This window comes from Camelus dromedarius, chromosome 2 (genome assembly GCF_036321535.1).
Source record: "Camelus dromedarius isolate mCamDro1 chromosome 2, mCamDro1.pat, whole genome shotgun sequence".
NCBI classification, from domain to species: domain Eukaryota; kingdom Metazoa; phylum Chordata; class Mammalia; order Artiodactyla; family Camelidae; genus Camelus; species Camelus dromedarius.
This window is the reverse complement of record NC_087437.1, coordinates 109,301,941-109,326,291: the sequence shown is the minus strand read 5'-3', so window position 1 is coordinate 109,326,291 and position 24,351 is coordinate 109,301,941. Positions and strand designations below refer to the sequence as shown.

Below are 24,351 nucleotides of genomic sequence, written 5' to 3'. Positions count from 1 at the left end.
AATGGAAGTGACCAACATGAGTATCCTTACCTGGAAACCACGTTAGTTTTACTCCCAACACTTTCTTTCTACCAAATGTAAATAAGGACATAGATGGATAAACAGAGTCAGGTAAATACCGAGAAACAAAATCCGATATTCAAATATGGAGCTTTTGTAGCTTCCACCTCAATGTAGTTGATCAGAACACTATGCTTAACATAAGACACTCCAAAAATATGTGTTCCCTGTATCAAATCTTTTGTGGCTGGTCTGAGTTATTTTTTTTTAAGAACTTAAAACAAAGCAGAGCTATGACTACAATTTACTCTGGAGTATGAAGTATCATTTTAGAGAAAAATAGCTATTGGAGAGCAAAACTTAGCTGGGGAATAAATGGCTGGTGAGTCAGACAAATAGGGGATAAGGAGGCAAGCAGGGTGATTGCACAGGTAAAGGAAGGTAAGCAAAGGTGGAATTGAGCATGTGGTGTGTGTTCTCCTCCACAGACTGAAGCGGCCCTGATGTATGATGCTGTGTACATGGTGGCCATTGCCTCCCACCGGGCTTCCCAGCTGACTGTCAGCTCCCTGCAGTGCCATCGACACAAGCCATGGCGCCTTGGACCCAGATTTATGAACCTGATCAAAGAGGCAAGTGCTGCTCGCTCACTACTCAGTTCTTCCTTTGGCTTAGCGCTGCTGGCCTTGCCCATTTGGCGAGGTCCTTCCCATAGGGCTCTGTTGGCATGATGTCTGTAAGGGAAAAGAAGGCGTTGCCAGTCAGTCTGCTGGGAGTTCGCTGGTAAAGTTTTGTCTAGAAGAACTATCAGGAACTTTCCAACGTGATGATGAGAAACTTTAAGTAGTTAACAGATCATAACATTCACCTTCCTTCATTTCAGCGCTGGCGCCACCTGCTGCTGGCCCTCCACACGTGTTCGTGATACTCACAGGTGCTTATTCTATCACCTGTGGGTCAAGGGGTAGGTAGGTTGGTCCAGACATAGTTCCCATATTGTCATCCCATAGTCCCAGTGGTTTCCTTAGTCGTGGGTTCTATGGGACTGAACAGGAGGACCCCTCTGTCCTAATGATACACTGATTATTTCACCATTTGTCAGCTAACTGGAAAAATCTGGTCCCTTTCAAAACATACCACATAAATGAAAGGATTTCCAAGGGTACAGTACTCACTGTTCCCTGAAATCCTGGGCACCCTTTCCTTTTCTCTAAGGCAGTTTGATTTCCCTTCACCAGATCCTGTTCTAAGATCCTGAGATGCTTTATTGATATAAATCCTTGGATTACCTTTGACCCCGACACACACCTCAGAGTATGTCTGGATTTGACAAAAGGAAATAAAGAACTTGAGGACAGCCAGGTCTGTCTGAGGATACACCATACACGGTGATGCTGCTCTAATGTTTTCTCTGTGGGATACAGACATCTACCTCTCAAGTGAAGAGTATCTTTATTTCTCTCTGTACTGGAGGAGGCTGGGGTGAGACAAAGCCATGAAAGAGAAGAATGGCAGGGAGCACAGTCCAAGAGAAGGATGCCCAGCTAAGAGCAAGGGAGAAATATGAAGAAAGATACCTACTTTGGGCTTTATCTCTGCTGGTCTCTTCAGTACCTACTGACCCTTTTTCGGGCTCTTCAATCTACTTCTTCATTGAAGGTTGACTCTGGTCCATAAGGGTCAGGACCAGAGAGGCAGGAGGTATGAAGGTTAACACTACCCAGGCTCCAAACCAAGGTTATTTGCGAGGCTGAGACTGGGATGTGGCAAGCAGCAAAGAAGTGCCTTGGGCACACAATTTAAAGAGGCACTAACTTTCAGATTTGAACCCTGCACTTACAGGAGACTGAGAAGGAGTGCTTCCTTTAATTTTGCGCCCTAGGCACCTCTCTTACCTCATCCTACTCCTGGCATCATCATTATTTGAGTTTAAATTCCAGCTCCACTAACATTTATGAGCAATGTAATCTGGACAAGTTACTTAAACTCCCTGTGTCTCAGTTTTCTCATCTGTAAAATGGGAATAACACCTTCTATCTCACATAATTATTTTGAGGATAAAGAGTAAAGTTAATACTTGAGAAGAGTAAGTAGGAACATAGTAAGAATCTGAAATATTAGCTATTCTCTTACTATTGGAATGGACCACTCATAACAGCCCTCGTTCCATTTTACTGAGGGTGATGCCAGGAATTTAAAACTGGCAACAGAAGCAACAACAACAAAGAAATCACAGATCTGCATGACATGAAGTACCCTTTCTGACAGCTACCTCGATCAGACATACTGTGCCTAATAGGAAAGCATCACGCAGCCGCTCCTCTCCCTGCAGCGATCGTGGTTATGTCCTGAATCGCCATCCTGATCACCTTGATCCTTAACTAGAAAACAGCTGGTTTCCTTCTATCTTGTACCAGTGCAAGGAGAGGCAGGAGACCACATGAAAGCTGGGATTAAACACACTGGAGCACCCCAAGCACCTTTTTGCATGTACTTAAGTTGCAAAAGAAGGTGAAATTACCAAGTCTTATTTATATACATTTAAAGAAATAATGAGCTGTAAGATGAGGGACCCCATTGAAGGCAAGAAAGCATTTTACATTCATTTACTCCAAAAAGCAAATTCCCCATTCTCAGTCTCCACAGCTGGGGGCAGAGGGAAGGATGCATTAGGAGCCTGTGCTCATCCTTTCTTTTGTCTCCTGAGTCATGACGACTTACACTACCTTTGGCAGAGTGTAGGCACCTGCAGAGATGAGAAAGCTGGTAAACAGGAGCAATGCCCCAGCCTGCTGAAGGACCAGATGAGGAAATGCTAAGACAAACTAAAACGTGCAGAAATGAGAAAACGCAGATCTTTTCTTTCAATGAGAACCTAATACAATGAAACTTTTCAGCTTTTGGCTTTTAAGTCACTTGGTCCAAAAACTTCCCCCAGTCCTTTCCTTTAGTAACTATCACTGTCTAAATGATTTCCAAAACTATAATCAGAAATAGCATAAAGGAGCAAGTCAGCAGACTGAATTTATGGGGTGAAGATCAAATTTGTTACAGGAGGTAAACTTCCCGAGCAAAGAGGTAGTTGCGTGTGCACTAGTCCCTGATAACTCCACACATCATTTAGAACCAGTAAGCCTTTCAGACAGGTCTCTCAAGCCAACTACCTTCCAGCGCGTTATGCTAACTAGAAAGACAGGAAGAATTAAGGAAGATTTTAAACATGATAGGGTGTGTTATAGTGTTATCTCTCTGGGCACTTGTTAAACAAATGCATGTTAGATTATAAGTTCCCTCGGTAACTCAATTCCTGGGACTCTATTATATAAGTTACATTAACCTGGCACAAGAGGGGATATCATCCCCAAATTAGAAGACATGTTTTTAGACTGTCTACTGATATAAATTCTACATAGTGGAGAGATGCCAGGCTTCATTTGTAGCTTTCGTTGGAAACTACACCATTCAGCAGGACACGCAGGGTCCCTAGTGATCTGGGCCCTGACTCCCAATGCCATCTCTCTTACCTCCTGCCTCTATCCCGGCATTTACTGAACCTTCTGCCATTCCCTGAACTTGCCATGTGCTTCTTCCAAATTCTCTTGCCTCTGACTGAAGTGCCTCCTCTGGATCACCATTTATGACCCAGCTCAAGGACCAGCCTCTGTCTGCTGGCCCTGACTCACAAATCCAGTCTCCTTCCGTCCATCATCACTCTTGTTAGACCATCATATTTGTTTGCATGTCCATCTGCAAGCTTTGCTTGTCCACTCTCGATTCCCTGGTCCTCGCACGATGCTGAGCGCAGAGTAAGCACCCAGTAAATAGATGCCAGACAAGATGGTGAATGGATACGTGTACGAGTGAAAAGCAGAGGAGCTGAAGAACGCACACCATCTATGAGCAAGCACCATAGGTCACTTTTGGCACATGAATATCATATCCAGACACGATTCAGTAAGGCAGAAACCAGGGCCTGGGTAGATCTGTCTCCTGGGGTCCTAGCTTCCAGTGGGAGAGTGAGGCAGCGGTCTCAGGAAAGAGCAGCCTGCTTAACTCTGAACTGAGTTTTAATCAGTTTGCCATCTGTGTAAACCTAGTCATTTAGCGTCTTTTTTTTTTTTCTCAGTTCCCTCTTCTATAAATTGGGGATAAAAATACCCACTTTATATGTTTGTAGGGATTACATTTAATACATGTACAGCCTAGCAAAATGTCTGGCATGTAGTGGTTGCTCAAGAAAGGGTAGCTACCATTAAATGGGAGGTTCTTGCTAGAATGTGTACCATATAAGGCTGTTGTCAGGGGAAAATGAGGCAGCACATACAAAGCATTAAGTATATTATCTAGCACCTGTAAGAGCTGCATTCTTGGTATTGTTATTTGGCGTCATCATTGTTATCACTGGAGCCCAAGATGAAGAAGCAGTGTTTGTAAAAAGGAGGACAGGACCTGGCAGTGGAAAATCAGGAGCTCCATGCAGCCAGGTGTGCAGCACACAAGAGGCCAAGTGCAATGATGCCAGGGAAGGCGGGAGCTTTCAATCATTGAGCACACACGATTGTTCCAGAGGCACCCAAAGGCATTAGGTAACAATCAGCCAGGCGGAGCTAAAAGAAAACCCTAGCAAACCACATCTCAGGTCAAACCACGTCTGGGAAATGATGGCTGAATGTAGGGGCTGAGGAAGCTGAAGCACTTTCTGCCTGTGGCCAGAGTTACTCTGGACCCAGAGTAAGTTCCAGATAGCCATAGAGAGATCAGTGGGAACAGCTGTAGAAAGAGCAAGTACATCAGAGCATCTGGGCAGAGGAAAGTCTGTAATCACAGGTACTGGGAAGAGCAGTGAACTGTGCGTGCAGTGAAGTGTATCAGATTTCAGGTTAAGTCAGTGGTTCTTAACTATTTTCTGGGTTACAGACCCTAAATTAAAACTGATTTGAACCATATATCTGTTATTCCCAAGAAAGGCATACAAATTCGCAATCTCAGAAGCTTTACAATCATGCTAGGTTCCCTGAAACTCACATTAAGAGTGTCTGAACTGGATATGAAAGGCAGAATTTGATTGAAAGAATGTTCCAATATGGTGAATACCAAAAATCTAAATGAAACATTAGAAGTTCTGTTGGGCTTAGATGGAGTGGCCCCATGTGGAAGTGGCTAGAAATGAGTTTTCATAAATATGGAGAGACAATTGGTGAAAATTACCTGCTGAGAAATTCAAATTTGATTGATAATTGATAAGAACTCACTGTTCTTGAGGCTGAGATGAAATGATAAATCAGATTACATTGGTAGCTCTGTGTAGGTTTGATTGAAACAGATAAACCCATGATTATTGAGAAATTGAAGACATCTTGGTTTGGAAGTATTATCACTCATAAAGAGATAAAAGGGAAAATAGTTTGTTCAAAAGAAATAGAACAACTGTTTTTTCTTTCTTTTTTGTGTGTGTTTTATTTACAGCCGTAACTTCTCTCCTAAAGTTTATTTTTGTCTTTTTTTAAATTAATTAATTGGGGGGGGATGGTGAGGGGGAGGTCATTAGGTTTATTTATTTATTTATTATTAGTTTGTTTTTTTTTTTAATGGAGGTAATAGGTATTGAACCCAGGACTTCATGTATGCTAAGTATGCACTCTTCCACTTGAGCTATACCCTCCTCTCCCCTCTTCTAAATTTAGACCAAAATGAATTTAGGTCTAAATTCATTCAACTACTTCCTCGTTGGAAAAATCCACTTGGATGTCTTGCTGCCACTCTCATATCAACAAATTCCCAAATAGAACCCATCACTTTATCTGTTAAATCTATTACTGCTACAACAGGCTCAATGTCAATAAATGACGATGTAACTGGTATGTTGAACACAACCAGTAGGACAGCAAAACCAATTTATTCTTCTTCCCGCTTAAAATTATTTAGTGAAAACTGGGTAGAGAGTATGACATTTTTGTTTACTAAAGTAATGACAATCCTTGAGTCCCTTTAAGTTAAATTTAGTAATTAGAATATCTAGTCTAAGATATCAATCAAAAATCCAACTTGATTTACCGTCAGATTCCTTCTCTCCCTGAGCTTTGCTGGAAGACTCTCAGGAAGTGGTGGTATGGTTGGCTCTCCTCTTCCTCCTTTCCTTGCTTACTTCCTCTCAACACCCTTAGCTGTTGGACCTCCTACCAGGCTCAGAAAGCGTTCGGACACTTCTTACTTGGCTGGGATACTCAGTACTCTCCAGGCTTAGCAGAAAAATCCTATATTAAGCTGGTGTCCCTGGTAAGTCTGGTAGATTTTTAAAGCTGTCTTTCTTGAAGCACTTTATGGCTCTTCATGACTTTCTATTGGTCAGTCTCTCCTGATGTTCCTTTGACCATGACCAGTGGATCCCTGTTGTAGATGGAAGGGTACTGTACTTCCTCATCCCCTTGGCATCCACTAGTACACCTCTTGTTCTTTCTGCTGAAGTCTCCTCCACCCTTTAGATAGCCTCACTGAGTATAACCCAAGACAGTCCCACCAAGGCACTGTGCATCCAAAGGAAACGCCCACTCATCCTTTCCTTGGAAATTCTAGGTGTGTTTCTAATTGTGACATGGCAGACTTCTTGGTTGGCCCACCATCTCAATTGGTTAACTCTCATGTAGCCTTATTTTGTCACTTGGGAATCACACCATAGTCTATTGTCTACCTTAAATTTCTCATGTTTGAGTCAGCCATTGGTCTTCTGCACCTTCAACTGTAGCCAACCTATTTTGGATTTCTCTAAATGGCCCCCAGGAAGTTCTACTCACTAGAAATGGAGTTAGGAAATTGTATCCTGAAAGCAGAAGTGTTAACTTACAGAGAGGCAACAGCTGTCTCCAGAGAAATCTCTTTAGCAATCACCTCTACCCTTTTTGTAAATCCTTGATCTAGAACAATCTCTGAGGGGACTTCCTTTGTGCATATGCATCAGACACTTGGGAGTGTCTATCTACCCACTCTAGTCTCCTGATATCATATAGGTACCTGACTTGACACATTCCAGTAGGATAGACCATGTCATTCAAACCAGACCTCTACGGGTTTGTCTAAACTTCTCCATCCACTTCAGCCCACTCATCTCATTAAGACCTGTCCAACTTTCTACCCTAAATATTCTTTAACAATGTTCCTTGCCTACCACCCTCATCATTTCTCACCTGAGCTATTAAAATAGCCTCTAACTAAGTCCCATGTCTTGAGTCTCAGCCATTTTACAACTGTTATTTCCATGTAAGTGGAGTGATGTACATAAATGCATAGTAGATACCGTAACTTCTAGCAACACAAACTTACTTGTATTTTCCCTCACCTACCGTGCTGTTCTCATACAGGGACGACAGGTGAGTTTCTCTTTTCCTGACTAAAACCTGCCTTATCACACCCCTTTTGTTGAACTCCTTTCAGTCTGGAAAGCACTGCCTCTCATTTTTCACGTGGGCTAACTCCATCTCAGAATTAATTTTCTTAGTCCAGCAAGCCCTCTCTCAAACCTCTGTTTGGGGATAAGTCCTCTACTGGACTTCATAGTTCCTGTACATCTCTATGTTAGCACTTCACATGCTTCCTTCGGACATTGTAAGATCTTTCCCTCGGACAAGGACAGAGTCAATTTATCTTTCTGACTTCACAGCACCATGAGGTATATGGCAGGCATTTAATAGACACCTGTTGAACTGAACCCAGGATGCTAAAGTCTAGCAAACTCCTAATAAACTTTGCTGAACTGATACTTAATTTTAAACTATATAAACAGCTCCTAATTGATCGGCTCCAAAATAAGTTTACTACATAGGAGTGAAACATTATATATACGGGATATCACTGACAGCTGTATTAAATATGGGCAGGTTTCTGCCCCTGTTTTACTATGAAAATGTGATTTATTGATTTATTTTGATGCAATGAAGATTAGAATTTTCAGTACATAAACAAGATATTCAAATTCAAGCTTTTAAAAATCAAAGAGTAAAAGATAAAATTCTCCACTGTGGCATCTATATTTGCTTTGATATTTATTTGGACTTTTACTTCGTATGTCAGCATTGAGTGGGTTTTTTTTTTTCCTTAATGGAATCCAGGTGAAAAATTACAGAGTTGAATAAAAAAATGTCCCTGGAGAAACATAAGTTTTGACATGATTTTACCCTATTGTGGCATCACTGAGTAACAGTCCCCATTACAGCATGCCATCTGATTTTGATTGTCAGGACAGGCTGTCCCTTGGGTTAATTAGATGACATTGGATCTGGCAGCAAATTCAGTCAAGTTTCTACTCTTCAGAAAAATTTCCATTTGTGTTTCTCATTCTGTACCTGTTGAAAATTACCTGCATTCTGACTCCTAGCTTGTACTGTGTACATGAAAACTATTCATCCTAGCATCTTCTCACATTTAGGGCTTTTAGATTTAAAGGAAGAGTGAATTCTTCTGGTCCTTCCTTCAATTCCCTATGCAGCTCTGGACAAAGAAATAATACCAGTTCCTAAAATGTCTAAAGTTTACAGTTTTAACCAATGATATGCATTGTCTTGTTTGTAACTAAAATGCTAAGATATGACCTTGAAATATTTAATCAGCGGCAAGGGGAATAATCACCTGTCAGAAATGTTGAAAGGGGATGTCAGCATAAGATGGGAAGTTCTGCCAAGTTCTCCTTAGTTTATGATTCTAAATAGCATTTTTATTTATGAGATAGCATTCAGACTCATGTCAATTATCATCCTCCTCCAATTCAGCTACTAATGTCCTGGCTCTGCAATGTTGAATGAAGAATTTGCTTTCTGTACCACTCTGTTGTGTATGTGTGTATATGTGTATATGTGCACATGAACACACATGTTTAATTTACTTAAATGCATGCCATTTTATAAATAAATATGCACATGTGTGTATGTATATATGTCTATATGTATGTGTGTATATGCATGTATATACACATACATGTATATGTTTGGAAATATTTGGGGATATGTGAGTATGTATGTGTTTGTGTGGATATGTTGTGTTTATATGTTGTGTGCCTACATATATTTGTGTGCATATATATTTCATTCAGCAATTTGCTTTTCCAGTCTGTCTTAAGTTTTGGAATATATCTAACTTGATGTGTATTTATTATTTATCCATTTCATTCATTTTCATTGAAATCTAGTATTCCATTATTCATTCATTCTAAAAATATCTACTGAATACTTAGTACATGGCAGCTGCTATTCTAAACACCAAGGAAACAATAGTGGGCAAGACAAAGCTCTTGCTCTCATGGAACTGATACTCTAATGGGGGGAATCAGACACACATAAAATGGAATACTGTATTTCACACAGTGACAAGGATTATCAGAAAAGCAAAGCTCAGAAGAGGGTATGGTGTGCAGGGGTCCTTGAAGAAAGAAATGGGCATTGCTGTATTACATAGGGTAGTTAGAAAACACTTCATAGATAATGTGAAACTTGAGGACAGTTCTGAAAGAAAAGAGGGACCAGGACACACAAATATTAAGAGAGTAAAGGATCCAAGCAGAGGAACAACTCATGCATTAAATATACTACTGGCTATTTATCCATCTCCCCATGAGTACATATTTTGGCATCCTCCATTTCTTCTGCACAGTGAAACACTGCTGTGATGCACACCTGAGAAATAGTCCCATATGCACAAATGCAAGATTTGTTCTAGAGCATCACTGTCCAGGAGAAATATCATGTGAGCCACATAGATGTTAGATTTTCTAGTAGCCATGTTAAAATACCAAAAATAAACAAGTGCAATTAATTTTAATTAGGCATTTTGTTTAATCCAATATATCCAAAATATTACCACTTCAACATGTAATCAATATAAAATTATTATTTTATGTTTTTCATTACAAATCTTTTCAATTCAGTTCGTATTTTCAGCTTCAATCCTCAGTTTATACTAGCCACATTTCAAGTGCCCAATAAACTTGGTGACTGAAGAAATGAATGCTTTCTCTTTTTTTAACATTTTTTATTGAGTTATAGACATTTTACAATGTTGTGTCAAATTCCAGTGTAGAGCACAATTTTTCAGTTATACATGAACATACATATATTCATTGTCACACTTTTTTTCGCTGTGAGCAGGAATGTTTTCTTAATACCATATCCCACTCAATCAGGCAAACTAAGGACAGACATAAATTCAACCCATGTGGAATCCACATTTTTGTCTTCATAGACAAAGAACATACTGATTAGTGATAAGTACGTACCCAACAAAGACAATATTTGATTAATATGACCAAATAATTTAAGTAACTCAAGGCAGAATGATTAGATTTCCATAGTTAACTGGTCACATTATCCAAATAATTAAACAAGCACCCTGTTCCCACCCACTTCACATCCACTGGGCCTCAGATTTTTCTTCCTGACCATTTAGTTGATTTGCAAGTATGGAAGCCAATTTAGTCCATTTTGCAAACCATTCCATCACATGAACCAGTGCCAAAGGAAACTAGTTTATGAAAAAAGAAAAGCCAGATGCATATTCTAAGATAAATCCTTAGGAAATAAAAAACAGTTTACCCAGAGTTCACGGCAAAGATACAGTTAAAGTCAGCAGATTTAAAGTTGGAAATCAAATATTGGCAAGAAAAGCCATTATATGTTTAAATTATGCAGTGATCCATGCAAGCTGTTATTGCAAGATATTGGGTTATAAACAACACACATAATAGTTAAAATAATTATATATTGAACAGATGAGACTATGATAAATGCATCATTTTGGTTCCTGAAATAGCTGACATCCAAAGAAGCTATGTGGTCTAAAGGTTATGTTTATCGGTTCTTCCTTTGCTTAATATTTATTTTCATCACCATTATTATGTATACTTCAGATTTGTGTTTAAATAGCTTTTCTGAGAACTGGCTTAATATTGTGGGTGACTGGACAGAGATCACATTGCTTAGATAGAGGGTGAATTTCAGGTATCTGCCATTGTATCATACTCCAGGGACCCGAGTAAGACTGTAATTGTACGGTTAGTCCATCAGGGCTGTGTTTGTACAATGGATATAGAATGGGCCTCCTTTAATTAAAAACAAATAAAATAAGACCACAATAAATTGTACTTGTTAGCTCTTCTATTCAGGAGACAGAGCTAAGTGCAGACAAATTTTTGAAATCATAAAATCATTTCTCTGCTCTCTTTTCTCTGCACCATCTCCCCCAAAGTACCTTCACCTCTTGATCTTACTCTTAGGAATTTTACGATAAAGTGTTAGCGAAATGAAGGTTTGCTAAATGAAGGAATGACTGTACTAAATAAGGAGTCAATAAATGCTTAAAGGGTTGTTTCTTTCATGCACATTCATAGGCCAATAGGAAATTCCTAAACTTGGAAAGTCTTCAAAATTCAAAGAAAAATCTCCTCAGAGTTGGATTGAGATGTAAGAGCTGATTTTGGGAGGTGCAAGAAAACCACATCTGACCGCCCCTCCAATCCCATCAGCATAGGCACAATGGCCTTGAAGAGGTCACATGATTTCACCTCTTTGACCTGCAGGCTACACAGTCTGCTTGTCCAGATCTTCCTAGGTGGAAAAGAAAGGGGACAGGAGAATATGGTAGCAAACTGAACTATGTTTATCCTCACTGTGGTCCATTGCACCCCCAGTAAGAAGGAGATCCCAGTTCCCAGGTCTTGCTAACTTCCCTCTGCCTTTCTCCTCCTACATAAAAGTGTGTGAATTTGGAAGTGCTACTTTATTCAACCATATCTTCTACAAATATTTTGGAGGTCTATAAAATGCAAATTGAATAGGAATCAAAGACAAGTAAAATATTTCCTGCCATCAAGGAATTGACAGTCAATTGGAGAAGAGATGGCTAACACAAATAGTTAACCTAATATACAGTTACTATATACACATACTTAATAAATTCATAGTTGACAAGATGTAAAGTGTTAAGGTAACAGTTAACATAATACAGGACCTAATAAAGTGTGCCAGAGAAATAGCCCTCTACAAGAGCACAGAGACTATAACCATATTTTTCCCCTCTTAAAAGATTTATATCCCAGGGGTCCAATTTTTCACCCTTAATTTGAGTAGCAGGTTTTGGCATAGTCCCCTTAATGTCTGCAAAACTTTTGAAATGTGACTAGGTAACCATTTCAATATTCAGCATTTGTTTTTAAATACTGCATTGCTAATAGAACCCATCCTTCAGGCACTCATGGCAAAAATGAAGACTCCTTGCCAAAGGTTAATATTGAAAATAAGCTGGGTGATTCATTTACTGTAATTGATTGACTGCTCTTCAGAATTCCCAGACTAGACATAGGGTGCTCACCAACGCATAAAAAATTGATGGTGCTAAACATCGATCAATAAAATTATGAATAGAGTATGTGCATCAATTAAAAAAAACTAGAGAGAGAATTGCTAAACAATAGAACATACAAATAAAAGGAGAGTGGAGGCTTTCCTGTTGTGTTCAGTGTTGACATGTATAACCCAGCAGTCAGTCTATGGTTTAAAGATAAAGCAGTCGTGGTTTAAAGCTAGATGGTTCTGACAATAAAATTTAAATTTAGATTTTTTTTTAACATAGATAAGCAGAAGTCAGGAGCACTATTTTCCTGTGTTAGATCTGTGTGTTTGGTTTAGCAAGTCAGTTGCTTTCCATGCATTGGGAGCTGACCAATTCATTCAAAGAAAGGATTAATAATGTGCATTGTTTTATATATGTATATGTATGTATAACCACTCTCCATTAACTATTTCTCATAATGTGTTAAGGTACTGTGCTTCTAATACATATACATGTACACAAAACCACACACACAAATACACAACACTTCTCTAGAGTCTTGGAATTCAAAAAAAGTCCAGTCTCACCTTGGTCCTATCCTTGAAGAGCTATGTGACTTTGGGCGAGTCACATCAACACCTTGTCTCAGCCAGGTCATAATTCTGAGCCTGTGTCCTTATAGGAAAAGGCCTAAAGAGTGGAAAGGAGGCTGATCAACTACTTTTCCACCCTAACAGTCCCACCAACTCCCTTACCTTCCTCCATGCCTCATGTCAGACAACGTAGGAACACTACATGGTGAGAGAAGCTCACTCCCTGTGGACAGCCTACTAGAATAAAGTCGACATAAGCTTGGTGGTCAGATTTGCCCGGGGGTATTTACCCATACAATTATAAGAATTGCTCTGTCAGCTCAGATCAGTTTGGGGTACTAGAATACAAAGTTTCTCTCCTCTGTTAACTGAGTGGTTCCATGTGCTTGTCTTGTGGGGAATGCAGAGATCACTGTGGTCCCTGTCCATGAGGTATGTATAGCTACGACAGCCTTGAACACTTCACTAAGGCTTAGGACAGAGGAAAGGTGAGAGCAACTTTGAAACTGAAAGCCAATCACATTGAGAGCTCTTTGTTCACCCAAACTGGGTTAAATTGAAATTACCAGCAGCAAAAAAAAAAAAAAAAAAAAAAAAAAGAAGTCACAGAAATACAATAGGAAGAAAATATGAAGAAGGAAGAAGCGGTCTTGCATCAATGGTGACTGGTAGATGGATCCTGATAAGAATCAGGTGAAGAATCCTTCCTTAACTGCCCACTTAAAGGGCAGGTCGGATATAGGGTTAATCCTTCAAGGTGCCTAAGGCTGATTTTCTTTCTTTTTTAAAGTTTTATAATTTTTTTATTGAAGTATAGTCAGTTTACAATGTTGTGTCTATTTCTGGTGTACAGCATAATAGTTCAGGCATACATATACATACATATACTCATTTTCATATTCTTTTTCACTATAGGTTACCACAAGATATTGAATAGAGTTCCCCATGGTATACTGTAGGTCCTTATTGTTTATCTATTTTATATACAGTAGTTAGTATCTGCAAATCTCAAATTCCTGATTTATCCCTTTCTACTCCCTCCCCCCCGGTAACCATAAGTTTATTTTCTATGCCTATGAGTCTGTTTCTGTTTCGTAAATAAGTTCATTTGTCTTTTTGTTTGATTCCACATATAAGTGATATCATATGGTATTTTTCTTTCTCTTTTTGGCTTACTTCCCTTTGAATGACAATCTTCAGGTCCATCCATGTTGCTGCAAATGGCATTATTTTATTTTTTATGGCTGAGTAGTATTCCATTGTATAAATATACTACACCTTCTTTATCCAGTCATCTGTCAATGGATATTTAGGTTATTTCCATATCTTGGCTTTTGTAAATAGTGCTGCTGTGAATATTGAGGTGCATGTGTCTTCTGAATTAAAGATCCCTCTGGCAAAGGCTGATTTTCCAAGAGAACTCATGCATTAATCAGAAAAAGGAACGAATGCCAAAGATTAGTGCTATGTTAAGGTGCATATCTCTTTCAGTTACTCTGAAGACAAGTGTTAGAGCATTCAGAGGCTTACCAGGGAAATCATAATTATTGGATGAGAATAATTAGGAACACACAATGTTTTAAATGCTTTACATTGATTTGCTCACTTGATCTTCATAACAGCCCTATTAATGTTATCTCCCTTTTACATGAGAAAACTGAGGCTTAGCAAGGTTGGATAACTGGCCCAAGGTTACAAGCCAGAACATGATCCAGCCACAGTTCTTATAACACAAAGCCAATGGTCTCAATCTCTGTACTGCACTGCCTCTCTAATCTAAGATTCCAGAATTTTAAGATGGCTAGATAGAGCCTTAATCTATACCCAGTGGTATCCAATTAGCATGCCCCCAAATACTTGACTGTACTTTATTCACATATGTGCTTTTACTTATTTTTAAAGTATTTCTAATAATCTTGTGGAATTCAAAGCATTCAGCAAAGTTCCTAGGAATTCTCTGTGGCAGAGCTGTGCTCTGCACTGAAGAATGAAACTATCAGAGGTTTTACTGCATCTGGCTTTCTTTGGCCAGTGAGGATTAAGACTCCTTTGATGCAAAACACGACCTATTCCTCTCATTTGCGCTTACAGAATACTGAAAGAATTGGAAATCCTTAGACTGAAAATATGGTAACCCAGAGCTGCGTTCTGAAGTTCAGCTATTCAGCAACTTCACCTCTCTGGGAGAATTACTTTATACTCCCTAAATGGCACCATAGAATGGTAGGATGTTAAAGTTTAATGGGACTATGTTAAATTCCTAAATTCTCTCCTATTACAGTTGGAGAAACTGAGGTAAAGGAGTAGGTACAACAGTCTCTGAGCATCAGAATGGATCAGAGAGAACCTTTTGGATGCTCGTGCACTGGGTGTATGTTCTCCATTGGATACAGTTTAATATACTTGGTCATCTTCTCAGCCAAGTGCTGTCTCTGGAGTCAGAAAAAAATGGGTCTGAATCCATGCTTTGTTCCTTATTAGCACTGTAACTCTCACACCCTTATCTCATAAGACAAGGCTAATGATTGACTCTTACTTCACACAGTTGAGGGAATGAAAGGAAATAGCATTTGTGAAAATGTCTGGTATACTTGATGTGAGATGGAGAGAGTGTTTTCCAAAGATGAGATATTTTGTAGCGATGTCTGTATGCTGATGGGAATGACACGATCAGAGAGGGACAAGCTGATAATGAAAGAGAGAGAAACTGCCAGAGCAATGCTGTCGTGTAGGTGAGAGAGTCTGGTGCACACATCCATGTGAACGTGGACAGTTCATTTCCAGTAATAGGAGGGAAAGCAGAGAACAGAGCACAGATGCTGGAAGCTAGGTCAGTGGACATGGTGGTGAAAATGCATTGCTTCTACTCTCTCAGCAAGATGAAAAGCAAGATCATTAGCTGAGCACTAGGGTGAACATTTAGGATTCCTTACAGCAGTGAAAAAAAGTGGATGCCAGCCACATTACCTATATTTGAAAATCTTTCCAGAGTAGAACCATTTAATAAAAGAAAAAATACTAACACATACCATTTATCAAGATTGCTCTGAAACATTTATTCTACAATCAGATATACCAAGATCTGAGAAAGGCGTACAAAGGCCTGGGAACTGTGGCAAGAACTGGACCCATAAGACAAATGAGACATGGTCCCTGACTTCAAGGAAAGCAGATTTTAATATAAAGATGGACATGAAAGCAAATATATGCCTTACTCTGGACTGAGTTATAGGCTAGAGGCATCTTTAAGACACAGAAGGCAGGTCACAGGGCGAGTGTTCTTTTGTCTGAGTTGCTTTAAAAGCCTTCTCAGAGGAAATGAGGGCTGGTATCAGCTTTAGAGAATGAGTTGGACTGCGGTGTGGCTGGCAGCCTGGTGGGGAAGGGCATTCCATACTTGGAGGCTGGTTGGTGGCTGTGAATGAATCAAAGTAGGAGGTCAATAGTAGGTGAGGAGCAGAGGCCAGGTCACGAAGGGCCTTCTATGCGTGCCCATGATTCTAGGCAATTCTGTAGGCTAGAGATCCTCAGAATGTAATGTACACCAAGAATCACCCAAGGAAATTACCAAAAAAACCCACAATTACTTCCCACATTCAACCTCCAGAGACTTTGAGAATTCTGATGCCAACTTGAGAAAGATTGCATTTGAGATATCAAGATGAGTGAGCCACAAAGAGAAAGAAAAATGCCATATGACATCATTTATATGAGGAATGTAAGAAATAATAACAATAATAATAAGAGATATCAAGATGAAGTTGTATTATGTTCCCCATCCTCTATTCCCTGTGTTTCATATAATTCATCATTAACCAATGACGCTGGGTATGTTTAGGCTTTTTACATCACACCATTATTCAGAAGCAAACTTTCATCGATGTTCACAATAGGGAAGAGACTAAGCAAGATATGAGTGGACAAAGCCAACATCAGCGTCTTGCCCTCCAGATGTCAGCTCTCAGTGAAGATTGAACAGAGCACTGTGGAGCCACCGTGGACTCATGCTGAGGAAGAGGAAGTAGCAGGAAGGAAAGAAGAAAGGCCTGGATCCAGCCTTTCTTTTCCCCTAATTTTCAGAATAGCAGGAGAGTTGGGGACATGAGGGAAGGAGTGGGTGCTGCAGGGGAGGAAGGCAGGCCCTGCTCAACATCCTTCCACCGTTCCCTCCCAGTCCCATCCCGGCCAAGCAGCAAGTCCAGCCCATGACCAGGGCTTTAGCTGAAGATGTTATTGAAATAACAAGCCAGTGATTTCAATGTCAAGCTAATTATCACTGGACAATAATATGTGAACACTGACTCCCTTTGTGTGCAGCCTATGAAGGAACATTCAAGAAAAAAGGGTGAAAATGTTCATTGTTGGCTTTTATGTAAATGGATGATCCTAAGACTTGCTGGGAAAGCCAGGTTTTGACACTCATAAGTGAAGCTGACCTTTTTGGTATAAATGTTAGAGGCCTTTTTACTCATCCCTTCCTTTCATTGATTCTGTGGTAAATACAGCTTTAAAGTTTATGTGACATGATAAATAAGAAAGGCAATGCCTTTTAAGGGAAACTCTTTTTTTTCAATCCATTCTAAATATCCTACACCTATTTAAAGTAAATATTCTGAACCAAAGTCAGACAGGTTGATAACAACCTCACCTGAATACCAAATAATCTAGACTTACTCATATAATCCAGTTATGATTTATGACCAAAAATAATAGAATCTAATCAGGGAGTGACAGTATTTGTGATTTGTGATTAAAATTCCTCTGAGGCAAGGAACTGAAAAATAAATACTTTTTTTGGAATCAATATAGGTGATGAGTGTGGTCACTGTCAAATATTTTGAGGCAATTTGAATAATTGCAAGGGATTTATTTTTAAAGAAATAATGAAGATTAGTAAATGTGACAAATTGTTGACCTGATCTTGATCCTTGACTAAGTTTGCCCCATTCAACAAATTACACATTTTCTTTTCATCTTGCTATTATTACAAATGGAAATAGAACATCTTTACACAAAGCAACACACCTAGCCAAGAATTGCAGTTACCCTCGCAGCTCTCAGTTTATCGACAAGATTTGCCAACAAAACATTTTGAAAATAAAGACAATAAATGAAACTCTCCCTGTGGAATGTTACCTGAGCATTAGGCAGTTATTCCACATATGTTTAGCTTGATAGAATTAACATTTCAGATTTTTGTGCATAATATATTGATGATTACATAGGGTCAAACTTATCAACTAAATTATGCAAATGCTTTTTATTTGTTCTATTTTTATTATTTCAGAGATGAATTTTTAAATTAATCACAGCTTATGAAATACTCAAGTTCAATAAATTTTACTTTGACTATTGATGAGATTACAAGATATTAGTGAAATAAATATATTTTAATCAGTTTTAGAGTGACATTATAAATTGAACAATTGAAGATAAAAAGAGGGAGAAGTAAAGAAAGAAGAGTAGAAAAACAAAAACAAACAAGAACGGTCTTTAAAATGAGACAACCTAAATTAAACTTGGATTCCCCATTAACCAATGATTCTCTCTTGACCTTGCTGAGACTCGATTTCCTATGGATAACAAAGGAGATAGAAATGCCTGCCTTGCAGGGTCTTGGTCATGATTAAAGGAGATGATACAAACTAACCGGCAGTCAATATGCTAATTCCCATCTTCCTAACCCTTTATGACCTAATGGAAATTTTTCATGTTATCTTGAAGATACCATCACTATTAATATGAATGATCAACTAACTAGTAGCAAACTCTCCAGTTTTAAATAAAAGTTTAGTAAATTATGGATAGATTTATGTTACAGTAAAGTTCGGGTCCCCTGGAAGCACAGTGCAAGAAGGGAATTCTTGTATTGAAAGCGTGTACTCAGGAGACACAAGTAAAGGAGTAAGGGAAGGTGGGTAGGACAGAGAAAAAAACTAGGAGGAATCTAGCTTCAGCCTTATCCCACCAGGGGGCTTTTGGAACAGACTTCACCCAGCATGCATGAGCCCCCTTGGAGTCTAACACAAGCCATTATTACTCTTTCATTGGCTATAGGTCACCACTTTCCTATGAGTTTGGGACATACCCACCCATTTCCAAGCTAGTAGGTTCCTATAGACCCAGGGCAAACAGCATTCCCTGTAGCAAGGCACCAGGGGGATTGGGTGGGACACCAGTCACAACTGCCACAGGTAGGAAGAGAAAGACTGATTTCAATCATGTAGATTTTATTCTAAATTATGCACTCCAACGTAGACAGGTTAAACAAGACCAAGTTGACAGTTTTTTCAAAACCAAATGAAAGAACAGTGAGAGGTTTACCATAGGATTCTTGGAACAGAAAGTATTCTTAGACCATCTCAAATTGAATTTGATTTACATACATTTGATTTCTCCACAAATTTTAGAAGTTTGACCATCCTTGAGGTCTCTAACACTATGATGTTATGAATCTGTCAAGTGCACAGTGTTGCAGCTGTATTTGTGGAGACAAAATTTTGATTCAGAAACTAGGACACCTTATAAATATGTCTATCAAATTATTAAATTGTACACCTTAAATATATACAATTTTCAATTGTCATATTACCCTGATAAAACTTTGAAAAATCAAATATACTGAAACACACGACTCAGAAAGAACTTTCTCAGTTGAGTTATGTAAATGAAGGACATTTTGCAATGTTCAAAAAAAAAAAAAAGAAAAGAAAATGAGTATGCCTTGACTGAGACCCTGAGGCAACTTACAGGGGAAAAATTTTGATATTGAAATTGTCCTGTAATTAGGGTGACCAGCTGTCCTGGTTTGCTTAAAACTGAAGGTGTCCCTTGGACATGAGACTTTCTCTTTTAAAAGCCAGAAGATCCTGAGCACACTGAGACTGACCCTACCTGAAATTTATAGCAAGAAGTCTCCATATACCTACGAATTAAGAAATTAGTGTATTTGGTTCTTTAGTTTGGGATTATATAGATACATAATTTGCTCCATCTACATTTTTTTCCTTTTGTTTTTCCATAAGATATGTCTTCTTTCCTTCCAGTTTTGTTGAGATATAATTGTGTGTCTTTAAATTTGAAGTAAGTCTTTTTTAGGTAGCATGTACATGGATCTCATTTTTGTATTTGTTCAGCCACTCTATGTCTTTTGATTGGAGTATTTAGTCCATTTACATTTAAAGTAATTATTGATAGGTATGTGTTTATTGCCGTTTGTTCATTGTTTTGGTGTGCCTGGCTGGGTCTTGGGCTCTCTGATGGACAGGGCTGGGTCCTATGTGCCCTCTACATTTAAAATTTGGACTGAAACAAGCAGTAGTAGATTTTAGATCCTCTTCACTGCCCTACCACCTCATACTTAATCCTTAAAAAGTTGTATTTGTAAATAGTTTCTAATTACAGGACAGGATTTCTGTCAAGTGTCACACTTGACTGTTCTTTAGCAGAAACTAAAATTTCTTAACAATTTCCATAGATCACCCCTGATTTCTTTTAGTGTATCTAAACAAAGCTTGATCTTGATTCAGAAGTAACTTTTTATTCATCCTGTGTCTCTCTATTTGTGGCCATTTCAAGACTAGAAGTTTGTCCTCTCTCAATTTAAAAGCTGGTTTTCTGCTTTTCATAATTTAGGAAAGTATGCTGTTGGCTAAATCAACTCATAATTGGATTTATCAGTATATCCAAAGCCTGTAGTCATGCGGAGGCAAGAGGAAGTACTAAGATTTTCAATGATTTGCTTTCTTAACATTTAAGTAACATGCTTAGACTAAAGAAAGAGGTAAACCCCTGGTTTTTTCTTGACTTCAGTGTCTTTCCCAAGAACACTGACAATTTCTGGCCACAGTCCATGGCCTGGATCATGCTGTGAGGTTCCTGTTTTAAAGCTTTTTCTGATCCAAAGCAAACTGAAGGCAACCCTCTGGCCTCAGAGTAAAGCACAAGTAAGATTTAAGTTCAGAGAATACTAGAGGGTCCCCAAAAGAATGAAAATAGGTGATGATTTCTCTGGAGCAAGTCTGACACAGTGCTTGACCTCAAAGGCTGGGGCATGTACTCTATTTCAAGGGAGTTTAAAGAAGGTTGGTGATAGAAGCAAGTCATCTCTTTCAACAAATTTCTTGATTGGGTTTCAATTCCAATTTTATTCTTGCCTTCACATGTGATGCCCTCGTCCCATTAAAACTGCTGTAACCCTTGCATGAGATCTCCTAGTGATTTGATGTAAGAAAAAAATCCATTCAGAACAGAAATGCCTGCTACACTTCAGTTAACATTCAACACTTGAAAACTACCGAGCTGATGCTTGCTTTTACCTGTTGACTTGCTCAACGTAGTTGGGGCCCTTATCTGCATCTAAGCTAGCGTGTTTGCAGGTGGACACATCCTACATTAATTGGTAAATAAGTTCTTAACATCACATGCTTTCTACATACTTCAGTCAGGCATGTCTTTATAAGATTTACTTTATTAGATAGCACATCTTCCCTTAGGGACAGAGATTGAATTCCATCCCTGCACTTAATGGAAAGCTCTGAGGGGTGAAGAGAGCCATGACCATCTCTGGTCATCCTTTGGTGCTCTGATATGAAGAATACTTTAGCTCTCATCCTCACAGCATCCCTGCGAAGTAGACTTTTATATTCCCACTTGGCAAATGAGGAAAACAGAATTCAGTTGGTTTCATCAATTTGTTCAGCAGGTAACGTGCAGAAAGCATTTGGCTCTGGGGTTCTGTGATGCCAAAATCCATGCTGCTTCTGTTATAACAAAACTGCCTCCATTAAAAAAAATTCCATTCAATATATTTAACTGACAGACTCACAAGTGGCAGAGTAAGAACACTGAATATAAGTTTTAGGAAGCACTAATACCCTGCCATCAATGAATCAATAGTAACTTGGGAGAGGCAGACAGGCAATGAATCCAATCCAACGCATACTTTCATAGGGAAAATTACAGAACACAGTCGGGAAACTTAGAAAGAATTCTTCACACAGTCTTTGAGGTTTAGGACTTCTTGGAAGAAGGAGCAATAAAGATGAAACTGGATTACTAAGTTACCTCAAGCCTTTCAGACAGAGTAAATGATAAACTGGAACTGAGAGGTTACTGAATATATGTGGAATCAAGCCAAATGCCATAGTACAATGAAAAGGAATGGATATGCAAATGATCATGAAGCAATAAAGAAATAGATTTTGAATAAACATACTCTAAAACATATAAGCCACTGCAAATTCTCAAACAGTGGGTTATACAGTACCAGCCCCAAAGGGTCCCCTGAAGGTACTTTGGCTTGAAGCACATGAAGGATATAGGAGAAAATACAACAGTCCCTCGGTATCGATGAGGCATTAGTTCAGGAACCCTTGTGGATACCGAAATCCATGGATACTCAATTCCCTTGTCGAAAATGGTATAGTATCTGCATGTGACCTGTATACTTTAAATCATCTCTAGATCACCTAAAATACCTAATACAAAGTAAATGCTATGCAAATCATTATAAATGCATGATGCTCTGTAGTTGCATTGTAAATACAAGATGCTATGTAAGTAGTTGCCATTACATGACACACTCAACTTTTCTTTTTGGAACTTTCTGGAAGTTTTTCAAATATTTTTGATCTGCAGTTGGTTAAATCTGAGGATACAGGACCAACTGTATGTGACTCTGATGCCACACTCCAAGTCTTTGCCAATATGTAATTTTTTTTAACGCTAAACAAAATACTGATGGCAGATGTAAGATGATTCTTTATCCCCGATGCTCAGTGAGTTTACATTAAATGGAAATCAACAGCCCATCTTAGTAAGTGGAGTGTGACCCCTTTGCAAGCAGCTTTTGGCAACATGCCTGTCCAAGAGTGTTTCTAAGGCCATTGCCCCAGGGTAACTGCTTTGGGTGGTGACTGTGTGGAAGGTGTGCAGTGGTGAGAACACCATCTATTGTTATACCTGTAAGTACCTGATGCATATCTTTTAAGAGCATATTTTTTTTTAATTGAAATAGAACAAGTTTACAATGTGTCAGTTTTTTCTGGTTTACAGCATAATGTTTTAGTTTTACATATACATACATATATTCATTTTCATATTCTTTTTCATTATGAGTTACTACAAGATATGGAATATAGTTCTCTGTGCTATACAGAAGAAACTTGTTGTTTAACTATTTTATATTCGCAAGAGCTTCTTTTTATGAACTATTTGATTGTGTAATTTTTTTCACGTCTCTTCCAAAATCGGTCAGATTTAGTATCAGTGGCTCAAACTTGCCAAGGGTACGGTCTGGCAAAACCTTAAAGGGTATTGATTTTGGTGTCACAAATGTTGGACAAAATAATGACACTGACTTTTGGCAACTGTACTGTTGAAGGATGAGGCTTCACACTGTGAAAGAACCAAGTTCAGTTGCTGCATTTTCAGTGCCAAGTGGCAGCAATACTTCCATTGCTCCTGCATTGCTCTGTTCCCCTTCTCAGAAAGGTGTTTTATGCATTTTTAATGCAGTGGTAATAACATTATTAAAAATTAAACCAGAGGTGTACTTTCATCAATACATTTTTAAAGTAGTTCACTAATTAGAGATCTGGAAAGCCCATCTTTTATAATTTTTTTTCCTACTTTAAAAGGTTTTATTCAGGGATGGCTGATAGTAAATTTTGCTCCACACCAAGAAAGAAGGAAACCAAGCTGATCGAAATGAGAACATGCCCAACGTGTTCTAATTAACATAATTCAATTGAACTGTAATGGTATCAAAACAATTGACGTTTACCATTCCAACTTAATTATTCTACAATAGGCAGAGTAATGTATGTTGCTTCCTGCTTAAAGCAATTTTGAAAACGACATCTTTGAAGTATGGCACAAAGCGATTTTTTCCCTCACCCACAATTTGTGAATATTGTTTTAAAACATCATTAAGTCAAATAGCCATAGTCTAATTAAGTCTCTTGTAGTTTTGAGGCAGTTTCATGAAATGCCGTGGGATTTATTTGACTCATTTCTTCACTTGGCTGGAAGTTCTTGCATTGCTGAGTGAATTTCAGCCCCAGAATCCTCGTCCTGAGGAAATAAATGCTGTGGAGTATTTGGGTTGAAATAGTATTGCTTAATGTGATCTTAGAAAAACAAAACTGAAGGACTTACTCATCACTTCTGCCAAAATATCATGATACTGCTTTAGGCAAGTCCCATTTATTTTTTGTGCTCTGATGGGTACAGCTGTAAAAGGGTTAGTTAAGAAGTTGCAGGTAGGTGAAAACTTGGGATTTAAAGCATAAGAACCTGTCAAAGAATAAGAAAAAGACCCATAGGGCTAAAATAAAAAAAAATAATCTTTAAAAATGCTTGTGTAAGTACATGCTGAGAGTTTGGGCAAAGTTCCAAGCCAGAGAGAGGGAGGCACAAAACGGATGAATCTCAGACACTGTTCCAC

The 24,351-nt window shown here is 38.6% G+C and overlaps 1 protein-coding gene across 4 annotated transcripts in view; it reads left to right on the top strand.

Moving 5' to 3' along the window:
* GRIK1 (glutamate ionotropic receptor kainate type subunit 1) overlaps nt 1-24,351 on the top strand; it is a 354,685-nt gene that overhangs the window by 258,035 nt on the left and 72,299 nt on the right. For all 4 annotated transcript variants that reach the window (XM_010977372.3, XM_031458530.2, XM_064496747.1 and 1 more), the window contains exon 7: nt 489-632. In XM_010977372.3, the coding sequence (XP_010975674.2) occupies nt 489-632 (144 nt within the window). The remainder of the gene's footprint in view (nt 1-488; nt 633-24,351) is intronic.